Below are 14,393 nucleotides of genomic sequence, written 5' to 3'. Positions count from 1 at the left end.
CGTATCGGTCAATATAGTATTTTTTTTTTTTTATTATTATCGCTGCACTACGCCGACCAATTACTTGAAATCTTCTAAAACGTGCTAAGTGTACCAAAGAAATTCATCTTGAAAATAAAAATTTTTTTTTTCCTTCAAATGTACTTGACCATTCCTCAAGGATTTCTCGATACTGTATCATGTACTTAAAGTCTTATACTTTTTCTTCTCTTGAAAAAAATTCAATTGAATGTTTTCAATAGGAAAAAAAAAAAAAAAAAAAAAAGGGAAAGAAAAAGTTCCAGTCTTCAGAAAGTGTCAACTGTGTAAAAAAATTAAATCTAATTTAAACCTCTCAGGTTTTACCAAGTTCACAATAAATAAATCTACTGTGAAAACATCTACACTGTAAAAAAAACCGGCATAAATGCAGTTGGTGTAGGTGTTAAAATTTTTCGGTGTTAAATTTCAACACCGTAAGCGGTGTTAAAATAACACCGCTGCCGGTGTAAATATTCTTTACCAGTGTTGAAATATTTTACTTACTCGATCACGGAAGTTAAACAGTATTTTTATTAATTAATTTAATTATTGGTGAAATCGTGGGCCAGAAAATATATAATGCATTTTTTTTTAATTTATATATGTGGAATTTTTTTCACACCAATATAACACCGCCTATATCAGTGTTATTTTATTTTAACACCACGCGGTGTAAAATTGAGTCCATTTTTAACATCGCCTGCCTGACTAACATTGTCCTTGACTACTAGTTCCCAAATTATACTCGTAACCCCCCCCCCCTTTTTACTTTTATATTATACGCTATTCTATATATGTATATAAATATATATATATATAAATATATATTTATATGTACAATAGTAACAACTATTCTGAGCATAGAAGTATCAATAATGTCATGTCTCGAAAACTCAAAAGCTTCCGCGCACGCGACACACGAGCAGCGAAATAAAATCGATACTTGCACTCAGTATACAGGAGAGACCAAAGTATCCTTTTCTCACTTATCTTCCTATCTCTATCCCTTATTTTATCTATATTTTTATTCCTTTTGTACTTAATATTTTTTTTATTTTCTTTTACTTTAGTACACTTTCCTCTATCTATCTATATAATACATACTATCCTCTTTTGGTATCCGCTGCAATGCACACAGATAGCAACGGATTACGCAGAGACGTTCATTTTATTTTTCACCTCGACGACGTGACGAGAATAAATAGCAGACATTCTTCACCAACTGGTTCTATGTCCGTTCAAACTCATTCACATACTTTACTATCACTAGTATCACTATCTAACTGTCTTTATTATACGATATATATAAATATATATATTATGACACTTATATTAAAGATGAAAAGTTATTTTTAACACAAAGATGATTTTTCTCCGCCACTTTTTATCATTTTAAATATTTTTATTTTTACAATGTAATTTATTATCAGTTTCCACCACTGCCTTCAGACGGTACTTGACAACAATCATCATTTCTTTAGTCAGCTATCATGATGTAAATAGCTTTTGAATTATGTTTTATTTTCAAGCTAACTCTATTAATCTTCTTTTTGTTGTAAAGAAAATATCTTGAGGGTATGATAAGTCTTTCTTTTCATTATTATTTTCTTTTTATTTTTCAAATTATTAATGATTAATGAATAAACTTTTTCAAGCGTTAGAAATTACAAATAAAAGTTTTTAAAGCTCGTTTGATTATTTTGAGGGCTTTTGTTTAGTTAAAAACTCATTTTTTTATAGTAAAATAGGAGATAACTTCATTTTTAAAATTTTAAAAAATATTCAAACTACAAATCCAGGCACTCATAATTTTCGAGATTAGTTTCTTCTATAAGAATCAAATTCCTAAAAATTATGCATAGGGTTACTTATACAATTTGAAAATTTGATCTAATAAAAATAGCATAGGTCCGGGTCAAAATATCTAGCTTCAATCCAGCCTTACTGAGTAAAAAAAGCATTTTGAGCCTTAAATGATGTTCAAAAATCTGAAACTCCTTTTCGAAGTAAAATTTGATCCAGATTCACTCCGCAATTTTTGTTAGAGCTTACTGAATTTTTTTTCTTAAAATTAATAGATTGTGTTAATGGATCTATTGGAACTAGAGTACATTAATATCCACACAATAGTTCTTTTGTTGTCGCTGCATTGTAACGTAGACTGAATGTGAGCAGTGTAGGTATGAAGTTGCATGAGCAGAGTTAGTTTATTATATAGCATAGAGTGTGATATTTAGAGTTTATATGGTGTGAAATGGAGCCCATCAATTGGATGATTGAGAATACAGTTTACCAAAAGCATTACTGTGTACAGAAGGATAAGTTTGAGAGAACTGAATTTTGCAATCCCGCATTTACTCACTTTCACTGGCTCTTCTCTGCGTATAAACGTATATTATATACCTGCCGGTCCTTCTCAAATTCTGCGGTCAGTAGACTACCACATACAAACGGAAACTATGCGGGTAAATTTACTAAGCTTTTGTATGTAAATTTAATTATGCATAAACCGATTCTCAATGGAAATTTGATACATGTCATCACATTATACAACTTTCAAATAATTTTATCAAATTTTTTATTAAATTAAAACAAAAATCTTTCATTTATATTAATAACAAACAATTTGTACAACAAAAGTTTTCAAATTATTAACTTTTTAATAACGAGAGCTTGTCGACGACTGATAATTTCAGTCCATTACGAATATTTTTATTGCTATTATTCCCAAAAAATTTATGTATAATTTTATTCAAAATTTGCACAAAGTTCTTTTTTGGAATCTCATTAGATGTTTGAACTTTTTTTTTATTTTGGTGGTGGCACGGAAAACTCTGATCACTACTAATTTTTATTACAACCAGAAAAAAAGGAATATTCAAACCTTCAATCGAAAAATAATGAAAGCTATGTGCCAAATTTAAGATAAATTCTTTGATGACGATATTTAGCATATAACTTTATAAACAGTTATACAAAAATTGATACGAACGAATTCGAACCAGAAAAAATTTTTCATGTTTTTTAAAAATTCCATTTTTTAAAATCACTTATATGTGACCATAATAATAACCTTTGTCGATCTTGTATAGATTATTTTGAGCACGTTACTACATCTAGGATATTTTTCATGTTATTCTACTCTTGATTTGAAAGATTCTAGAATGAATAACTTCTTTAACCAAAAATGAAAAAAAAAAAAAAAAAAAAGCAATTGAATTAATAAAAACTTGTGTACACAATATTTACGTGTGTTATAAACTCGCAGCTTTTTTGTCTTATTCTATAGCTCAGTGCTCTAAGAACGCGTTTTATAAATCCTTGACACACAAGTCTCGAGTGCCTTTTAGCTTTGAAAAAAAAAAAAAACCCAGTGAAAAATGAGAGCGCGTTCTTGATGAAAATTAGCATTCTACTCGCGCATAGTTTGATCTTTCTTTCAGTAATTTTTATCATACATGCAAAAGACTGAGTCTGTGAGAAAAATAACGGAATGCTCTTGATAAAAATAAAACTACGTGAAACTAAAACTAATAACAACAACAGTAATAATAATAATAATTATAAAAAATTTATAAATAAAAATGGAAAAAAAAAAAAATTTTAAAAACAACCGTAAGTTTATAATAAAGAAAAGACCTCTTGGTTAATCTCAATCCGCAATGGAAAAGTCACACTACTGAAAAGCCTTAAAATTGACTTTAGAATTAGCCTCTTTAAATCCTTTAAGTAAATGAACTTTTTCAGAGCTTATTCTCATTCAAAGTGCACTTCAGCATGCTCTTCATATTTCATTAATTACTTTTTTATTCTCTTATCTATGATTGCTCTATCTTGATTACATTTAACTTTATAAATTTTATTAGAAGAAAAAAAAAATCATTAATCGAAAAAAAATAGTTATAAATTCCACTATTGATTTTATTCAGATTAGAATCAATTTTGCTGATTGAAATACATCTTTATAGATTATAGCGCATTTCTAATAAAAAAGGAGGAATCGATATCTCCTGAATTTAGATGCTCTTTTTTTATGTTCATACATTCTTATTGAATTAACAATACACATATATATATATATATATATATATATATATATATATATATATATATATAATCCTATTATTGAGTATCAATATCACGTTTCGTTATCCGCTCGAGGCAGTTCCTTCACTGCAAGTCTTTTCTCTATTTATACTATACTCAAGAGAAACCCCCACAGCCCAATTCGTCTAGAACGTATTACGTTTTTATTTTATATCTATTCGTTGAGAGTTGCAGTTGCAAATCTATATATATATACATGTATGTATGCATTTTATGTATCGTTAGCTATTGTGTCTCAGGAGTTTCAAGCTTGTTATATCTGAGTCTGACTCGTTTCGAACTATCTACTTTTCAATTCAATGTCTCGATATTTCTTGTTTAATCATCTTAGAACATTGCGTTTGACGGATAATGATTTAGCCCATGTGCTATACACTATACTTTATTCAACAAATGTTTGATTTTTGCGAATTATTATATCAGCCACTTTTTAAACATGAGTAAGTGAAATACGTGAATATTCACTAATTCTGAGTGCCAACCAAACCACTTTTTGAAATTATATTTGATACTGTAGTATAAGTGACTATTCACTGTTTCACAGTTATAAGTATACCAAGTAGTATACTTATAGCTGTAAAGTAGTGCATATACACTGTTTTTCAGTGATTTTCAATATTTTAAATTTAGAGAGTAATTCTTAACTGCTCTTACCACTCATTTTTTTTTTTTTTTTTTTTTTTTTTTTTTTTTTTTTTTGACTAATAAAAAATAACCAACGTATTTATGTATAGACACTGACATTAAATATATTTGAATCCATCAAAAAGTCACGTTTGGCTCAGTGAGTTTTTTCCATTTATTTTCTCTAACTCTATAAAATCAACTGTATGAAAAAAAAATTTTGTCCCATTGGGGATGATTTTAGCAACTGTATCACGTACATTGGATAGACGATCGAGCGTCGACTTGAAGCAACAAACCTTAGCTCACGTTTCGAATGACGTAAGCCCGATAGGTTATTTCTTTCTTTGATACCATTGTGCATGGACAGTTTCTATTACATTACGAAACGAAGTACTTGAAACGATGAGTTGACTGGCCGAATGCCAAAATCTTTTTATATTTCTTATTTACATTTAACAGTACCATTACTTGCTAACAATCGGCTACACTGTTTGCATCACACAAATTACAGTTCAAATACAAATCAATCAAGTTAATTTGTCACATAACTAATCAGTTAATATTTGTGTTATGTGTGAATTTAGGTTATAGAGTAAATAGAACTCTATAATAGAGCAATGTGTCATTTAAATCTAAATATATGTATACAAATAATTCATCAAAGCTGAGCTTGACTACTTGGCGGTTCATTAAATTCCAATGCATTGAATATTCTCTGAATTAAAATCAAATTTTGAAAATTTTAAGACGACTTATTACTCAAAAATTAAACTGAAAAATATATATACTGAATTCACTACTGTCGAATTTTCAATAAATTTGACAGTAGTGAATTTCGAAAAAATTTCTTCGCATACTCAACAAATAGAGAGTTTTTGTCAGTAGAGTGGTTTCCGAAAAAATTTAGATCATAGTTTGAACCATATCGACTCTGGTTTAGGAGTTTTATGGTCATAAAAATTTTCTGAAAAGTTGCGATTTTCTGGTTAGTGAGCAGTATCAGTATATTTAAAAAATATGATTAATTAAGGCATAATTTTGCATGGAATTCAACATTTTAATTTGTGTAGTTAAATTTAGTTTTTCCAATAGGTTGAATTATTACGTTAGCCAGTCGTCATTCACAATTTCCGTGTTCCCCAGCAATTGAAAATCTGTAGTCCACTTTTTAGATACTAATGAAATTATATTGAAAGCATTGTTTAAAAAAAGTTTTTTCACGGCTGAAAAAAATTTATTCTAGTTTTGCTAACTTTATAGTCCGTGGCTGTGGTACTGACGTAATTTTTTTTTGTCGTTTTTATTCAACACTTCGAACATCTTGGTGTTCTTCCACCTTGGTTGTCTTTTCTACTTGTTTGTTCGCGTCAACCATTCTGGTAGACCACAACGACGACGACGGAATTCAGTTCGACGAATTCACTGGAATAATTTTCCGAATTCCCTGTTGGATAGATAATTAAGGAAGTTTTGCCAGGACAATCACTACTTGTCTTTAGTGTATATATATATATATATTGGTTTTATTCTTCTTGGAAAATATCTCTTACTCAAAGTTCGAAGCTTTCTGTCATCATGTCTTCAATCTAGTAAGATTCAACTCGCTTAGTTGCCTACCGCTTTCTCGGTCGATGGGATAAGACGTAGCAAGAAGATGCCAACATTGCAAACTTGCCAACCAAGAGTAGGTATATAGAAAACCAAAGGGAGGACTGAATATAACCTATCGCACTGTTTCCTTGCTATTTTCTTTTTTTCTTACTCTTCTCTATTTTTTTTTTTTTTTTTTTTTTTTCATCTCTTATTCTCTCCTCTTTTTTATTTCTCGTTCTCTTCTTCTCTCATTCGTTTTCTTTTTGAGGTTTCTTTTCCACTATCGTGCGATGGCTTCAAGTATTTCAGAGTTCAATTTTCATCTTAGATGCATCCACCAAAAACGAGTGACGTTGCGACGTCAACAATCTTGAAATATTGCATTTTTCTTTTATGAATTTAAAAAAAAAAAAGTTATGGAATATATGTACATATATATTTATAAATATGAGAATTTCACTTGGTTATACGGAAAATATAAAAACTATTATTTCATAAAAAAAATTAGAAAAAAATTGAATTTTTCGCAGAATATTTATTTGAGATTTTCATAAATACATTTAAAACTTTTTTTTTTTTTCACTCAATATTATTTTTAAAAATATAAAAACCGATAAATTCAAATGCTATTTATAAATAGATCCATATACTTTTTATGAAAATTTAATTAAAGAAAAATATTATTTGTATGTTTATGTCAATAATTCCAGTATTGGAAAAAATATACGATCAAAGTTAAGAGAATATATATGGGTATAGATTTTTATTTTATTTTTCTGTTATGCACACCCAGAGTTTGTCTAATCTTGCTTTCAATCTCGCCTGCGAACTCGGATAGTCATAAAAAAAAAAAATCCCATGAGATATGTGAAAGATACATTGAATCTGACACCTATCTACTGGTGATATCCCACGAGATTTTTCAATTTCACTTCTACATCGTGATATTACAGCTTCATAAGAAATCTATTTATACTGTAAAATATAAATATACATAAATCTCATGGGCAATATTAACAATCGGAGATCTAGATTTTAAATAAAAAATGAAACAGTAAGAAATATATATTTTTATTCTTTGAAATGATGGGTTACAAATGGTTACAAATTATTAAATACTATTTCGAGAATCAAAAAATATATTTTTTTTCTTTAATTGATTGTTTCGTTTTCTACATGAAAATTTAGACAATTCATATGGTAAAATATTCGCCATGATGAATTAAAAATTTAAAAAATTCTACTCTCTAAAAGTGAATTAATGAAAATTAGTAAATATTTACTATTTGCTAATGAATTTCATTAATTTACTTTTAAAAAATAAATTTTTTTTTTCTAACGCAAACGTAACTTGTTGTAAGCATAGTTTTTGATGATTCACAAAGAAATACATTGATGAAATAGAGGACGTCGACTTCGGCTACAGAATTTTGAACAGCAATGATGATCGCTAATACACTTGAAATTAAAAAAAAAAAAACCCAAATTAAAAACTAGTACATTTTATTGTCGGTTCTATGACTAGTCATTGGAGGACAAAACAACTTCGATACCAAAATAATCGTAATATTTAATTGAAAATAAATTTGAAAAATTAATTTTTTTTGCATTGACAACAAATTTTGATATTTACTCTATAACTATTTACGTTTTAGTAAAAATTACTATTTACTGATCACTTTATCATTATGTTACTTATCGTTTCTCAATTTATATAGTTCATTTTTTTTTTTCATATTGTATTTATTTTTTAGTTTTATTTTATAATTATAAATTTTTATTCGTATTTTTTTTCACTTCCTTCTTACTTTAACTTTATAAGTAGGTATTCTATTTATTTGATTATTTTGGTATCGGTTATTTTGTTACAGAACCATTACAGTCAACCTAAGTAACTTCTAACCTGTCATATTCATTTAAATCTTTTTACAAATATGTTTACACAAAATTTTCACTTTTAATTGTGTGTCTTTGAATTGTAGTCTGTCTAGTTGTGCGAATGCATTAAAAATTCAAAAAGTGTCAATTTTTACTAAACGTTTTTTGAATTTTTTTTTTTTTTAACGAATTCTTTTCTACGCAGAAAAAAGTTACTCAACTTGACTATCAAAATAAAATAAAATTAAATAATTACAATATGCCCATTTCCTCTGCATTGACCAACTCCTTTTCTATGATCCATTTTGATTTTCTCAACTGTAGTTTTAGTATCAACAGCGCAGATATTTGGCATCGAATATACTGAAGGCTCACACATTTTTGAACAGCATTGACTATCTTTGCTACACTTTATAAACAATTAAAAAACTAATTAACTTGGTTGCAATAATTATTATTATTATTTTATAATACAGTCACTACTAAGCACAATAAATTATTTTAAAAAGTTTTAAATTGAATTGTTTATGGAATTATTGACTTGTTAATATTTTTTAATTTTTATTACAAATATTTCATTCATCCGAAAAATTTATTCATTTTCAAAGTTTATAATTATTAAATCCTTGAAAAAAAAACTTCGCTTTACTTTTTTTGTTATTATTGTCTAATTTGTTCTCGTAACTTTTTTTTCTAAATTAACTCAATATAGATACAGGAATACTCTAAAATCCTGGGATTTTTTTTTTTTTTCACTTTTTTAGGGATACCCCATTTTGTCCGTAAAAATGAAAATTTTTTTTATTTTAATAGTAACTAAAAATTTTTTTTATTTACTTTGAATATCATTAAAAAAAAAAAAAAAAAACAAGATTTAGCGTATTGAAGTCCTCAAAAACTTAGTATTTTCTTGCGTACCCCGTTTTGCCCCTCCCTACTCTACATGTTCATCATACTTACATATTTATTTTCTGATAAGCAGGTTGGATGGATTATTTCTCCTCCTACACTAGTGAGAATAATTATTTTAATAAAAACTAAATACTTCATGTCGATTGATTTTATTTTGACTTAGTAAAAAATGCTGATGTGTGCTTCTTATACATTTATTTCTGTTGACGAGTTTTAAAATAATCGATAAATACATAAAAGTAATAATAAATGATAGAAATATCCGTGTTTGTTATTAGACTTTGAGGTCTCGGGTATTTTACCCATTCGGCCATATCCGCTCGTTATGAGTCCGTTGACTTATATTTCTACAGGAAACATTCCCCTCCACTCTGATAGGAGTATTTATTTGATATTTATAAATACATTTATTTGAAACAGTTTTTCAGCCTTATTTAGGTGAAATAAGCATTTATTTGCTTCAAATATAGATTTATTAATAGTTATTAATCTCATATTTGAGTGAACATCACTGTGATTTTTGACTACAGCGCCACTTTCTGTTTACAATACCTTTCAGTATACTGTCTAGTGTAACAAATTCAAAATATAATCAACTAAATATTGTTTTATAAATAAAAAAAGTGCTGAATATTTTTTAAATTAATTTCTGTGCGTATTCTTTTCTTTAAAAAAATAAACTTATATAGAACTATAAATTATTTGTCATAACCTTACTTAATTAGCTTCATTTTTTATCCCCTATTCAAATAAGCCATTTATTAACTATTAAGAAATATTTATTTGGTTCAAATAAATCTCTTTTATTCAATCATTTGTTAACTATTAATAAATTTTATTTAGTTCAAATAAATTCTTCTATCAGCGCATGATTATAAAAATAATCATGTACATACCCACACGCTTGTAAAGTATGGGAAGTGTGAGTTACGTCGGTTGTGTGTTGAACATCTAGTTATTCTATTAATAATTCAATAGTTATCACATTTGTTGTTTATACCTTTTAAAAATATTTTTTTTACTATTTAATAAAAATTTTTTATAGCAGTTTATTTTTAATTGTTCAATGATTTATAAATAAAATTTACGATTCAAAATAATATACAGAAAAAAATCGGGGCTCTAAGGAAAAAAATATATTTATAAATTTCGAATGTATTAAATTGTCTATTATATTTAACAAAAATAAGACGAATTTACAGTTTGTGTATTCTCTATATCTGAAACAGTGAAAACCACTGGAAAATAATGTATATACACTATTTTACAGCTAAAAGTATACCACTTGGTAGACGTATAGCTGTGAAAGTGAATAGTCACTGTTTCAGATTTAGAGAGTAAATGAAAAAAATCATTTTCAGGTAAAATGGGTTATCCATTAAAAAAGTGCAAGTGATAAAAGAAAAGGTTAAATAGATATTAAGCATGAGATAAAATTATTATTATTATTTTATTGAATGTCATAGAATTTTTAGACAGCTCAGGCTTATTTTGATTCAAAAATTTTTGCCAGTTGAAATTTTGTGTCACAGCATGCAATACCAGCACTGTAACATCAACATTAACATCAATTCCAAATTACTAACGAAAAATGACCTTTTTTTCATAGTTACTACATATAGAAATTGAATTTATTATTACATATATCCAATTTTTGGTCGCTGTGAAGGTTTAAAAATTTCAGTTTCTAAGGCTTTGTTTTATCGCTATTTGGCTTCAGACACTTTCGTGGAAAAGAAGGTAATAGTCTTTGACATGATTTAGAACAACATTGGCTATTTTCTCGGCACTTTAAATAAAAATATAAAAACAAATTAATTCTCATTTTTCTATAATACATAGAGAGAAATTTACGGCAACAGTTGCCATATATAATAAGAATAGTTCCTATATCGGATGGTAAAAATAGATTTTTTTTTTAAATTTCAATTATAAGATTAGTGCCCGTAAAAATTATGGTGACTATACCATAATACTATAATATCATAACTGTTAACATAACATTATGGTAACCATAATATATGATAGCGTTCACTATAGTACTATGGGAACAATTACTATAGTAGTATGGAAAAGAGTATTATACTATTATGGGAATTTTTCACATATATTATGGTAACAGTGATAATGTATCAGATTTATTCCCTTACGCACTTAGGAACCACCCCAATGTGGTTACAGGATTTATTCCTATGTGACTATAGGAACTATTTCCAGAAGTATGGTAATCATTACCATAATTCAGTTACCATAAGATATAGAAACTGTTTCTATGATTATAAGAATTACTCCCATAGTTATAGGATCCATTTCCAGAAACTATCGGCATATATTATATATAGTTTCTATTGAATTTCTTAAATAATTACTACCACAACCATAACCATAATTTTCTCTCTGTTTTATTTATTTAACATATTTTACGTACGTTTGAGTCGTTTGGAATGCAGTTATATATACTTCTTCCATTTTTTTTTGCAATAGTATCCTTAGGAGGAAGTAAAATTTTTTCAGCTGTTACATAAGGAACAGAAACATTAACGCAAACATTATATTCAGAATTTTCCATAGAAATACATATGTTTGAACAGCATTGATAATTTCGAACGCACTGTGAATCAAACAAATAAAAAATTTTAACTATGAATCAATAAACTTTGATTATACATACATATGTGTTTTCGAATCGGCAACGTGATTTGATGATTTCTCCTCCCACACTTATTATAAGAAGTATTTTAATCAACGTAAACATCAACATAGTTCGATACTTTTTCATTTCTTGTCATACGGATGTTCAATTTGTGTAGATACTAATTCGTATGTGGCAAGGTACAGCGTATTTATAACTAACAAAAGTTTGGAATATTATCTGAAACGCATTAAAACATCATTTATTAGTTACAAAATTTATTTTTTCATGATAAACAAAAACGTTAATTAACTTATATCTAAAGTGTTCTTTTGTCGTTAATGTCTTTGGATATTTTGAAGGTCATATGACGAAAATTGAAGAATGCTAACAATCGGGAAGAGAAGAGCGAAGCTAACTATTCTAAGATGGTCCGAATTCAAAAAATTCTAAAAAAAAAAAAGAATTCTTCATTATTTTCATATTCATTAAAGACCAAATAAAATTGGAAATCAAATTTATACTCGAATTATGAGTTAAAAAAAAATAAATTTCGAAATTGTATTGGTCCTAAAATAAAAATTTAATGTAATGATAATCAAGTCAACTCTAACTGCGTTAACAATAATAAACATTTTATTAAATAATCAATTTTAAGAACTTAGTCGCTATTTTTATATTTATTATTCTATTAGATTGTTTAACTCTATCAAATGGAAAAAAAACCCAAATAAGTTATTTAACAAGTTATAACGGATTATTTATAGTTGATGTCATACAATACGAAAAAAAATCCTTTATAACTCTTAAATATTTATTGTTTGAAATCCGGGTCGAAAAATTTTATTTGTTTTAAATCAAATAACAAATTCAAGTTATTTCTATATATTCAATTTCACTTTTTATTTGTATTTAATTAACATATGAAATTTAATCGATTTTTGTCCATACAACCCCTTATGTAGAATATTCGCAAACTTGTTTTCAATAATTTTTAGTTTGCTTTCAGTTGTTTTTAGATCAAAATTAGACTTTTTCTCAAAATATTTTGCCTTCTTTCGTGTTTATCCAAACTAAGATTAGACGTTTCCTAACTATTAATTTCTCTTTAGATCAAAAACTGTTTAAAATTATTATAAAAATTTAAAGACAGACTAATTAAGTCAAATACAGACCAATTCGTCCATATAGAGTCTAATTTGACTAAAATCAGATCGAATTTTTTGACCTAAGAATATAATCATGTATTTCCGGCTTGATGAATCATAAAGCATTGTACAATTTGAGAAATAATTATAGAATTTTTTTCGAAAAACAACAAATAACGAAGATTAATGAAATATTTGTAGTAAACCTGTGAAAACGGAGATAATTCCATAGATTTTTTTTTATTTTATTGAAATTTCGCTATCCTACCACGAGAATGTTTTATTATAGACCCATCAAAATTGGTTCTTTGACGCTCTGTCTTTTTTTTTTTCACGTCGCATAATTTCTCTCTTTTTTTTACGATTTTCATTTTTTTAAACTACATGGAAAGATTAGAACCCGACTGGTTACTGTTCAGCAACGTACTAAGTCGGGTGCAGAACAGTAACCATTCGAGTTCTATATTTCCGTGCATTGAAACTTTGAACTGTTCAAATTGTTGAAATTCGAAAATTCTCAAACGGCCAAAAAAATTTAAACATTAGAATCTAAAAATCAATAATTCAAAATTTCAAATTATTTGGTAGTAGTTCGATATACTCTTACAAATATAATATTATCTATCCCCAATACCATAGAAAATCGCTACGAGTCCTAATATTTGAAACATTGCATTGATAAATTATTTCACAAAAAACTTTTCTTCACTTTTCCTTCTGCAAAAAGTATAGCCTCAAAAGTTATATTTTTCATTGTATTTCTGTAACTGAAATAAAAAAATAAAAATTTTTTTTTCACCTAAGAGTGTCATTTGGAATATATCGCGGCTCGACACATACTCATCCCACGTCGTATGCCAGCTGCAAAAGAGTTTCGTCGTCATTGTTGCAGGTGGATAAAACTTTAGTTTCGATGCTTTCTCTGTTCTTTCCGGCGCCACATTATACTCTTATCGTTCCGAGCGAGCGAACAGGACTCGTCGTCGTTTCTATTCTCGTAGTTTAAAATCCTCGTCGACGACGACGACGAACTACTGCCGTCGCTATTGCAACATACTGCTATGTTCTATTGCTGCTTGGTGTTGGTGATGTAGATACTATTGGTAAAAGGCTAGTAATCTATATACCGCGTGTACAGTTTGCTAAAACTTTCGTATTCTCTATCGGCCTCTGACCTCTTGTACCCAAGCTTTATACTATCTCTTGTTTCAAATATTCTACTGTGAAACTCGATACACCACCATTACCAAACAATCCAACTTGTCTTTATTTTATTAATATTATATATATATATATTTTTTTTTTGTTATTATCATGTTTGAACTGTCCGTCTGTCCGGCGTCGTCTGCTTCTACTTCTATACATCTACGCTCATTTTTTTGTTATTTTTACTCTCACAATGTTATATTGCTTGTGCTTTATATGTATATAGACATAGAAATAAAAAGTAAGCAAGTTATTGCACACATCAGAAC

General features: G+C 27.7%; 2 protein-coding genes across 3 annotated transcripts in view; one reads left to right on the top strand and one right to left on the bottom strand.

The window, feature by feature from the left end:
• The window catches only part of LOC103580476 (TWiK family of potassium channels protein 18), a 343,662-nt gene that overhangs the window by 228,170 nt on the left and 101,099 nt on the right, over positions 1-14,393 (top strand). The gene's annotated exons all lie outside the window — the stretch shown is intronic.
• LOC103580477 (uncharacterized) lies at positions 10,570-11,957 on the bottom strand. 2 transcript variants are annotated; one of them, XR_008403948.1, is made up of 4 exons: positions 11,810-11,957; positions 11,567-11,749; positions 10,780-10,927; positions 10,570-10,685 (listed from the first exon to the last, which is right to left on the bottom strand). XR_008403948.1 is itself a non-coding variant. In XM_008562222.1 (3 exons), exons 1-3 carry the CDS (start codon positions 11,915-11,917, stop codon positions 10,826-10,828), a joined length of 393 nt encoding a protein of 130 aa, XP_008560444.1. In that variant the 5' UTR covers positions 11,918-11,957; the 3' UTR covers positions 10,570-10,825. The 2 variants fall into 2 exon arrangements, 1 of the variants encoding a protein (XP_008560444.1); XM_008562222.1 differs by having other exon boundaries at positions 10,570-10,927.

The sequence above is a fragment of the Microplitis demolitor genome, chromosome 7, assembly GCF_026212275.2.
Source record: "Microplitis demolitor isolate Queensland-Clemson2020A chromosome 7, iyMicDemo2.1a, whole genome shotgun sequence".
Lineage (NCBI taxonomy): Eukaryota > Metazoa > Arthropoda > Insecta > Hymenoptera > Braconidae > Microplitis > Microplitis demolitor.
This window is presented reverse-complemented; position numbering and strand designations above follow the sequence as displayed.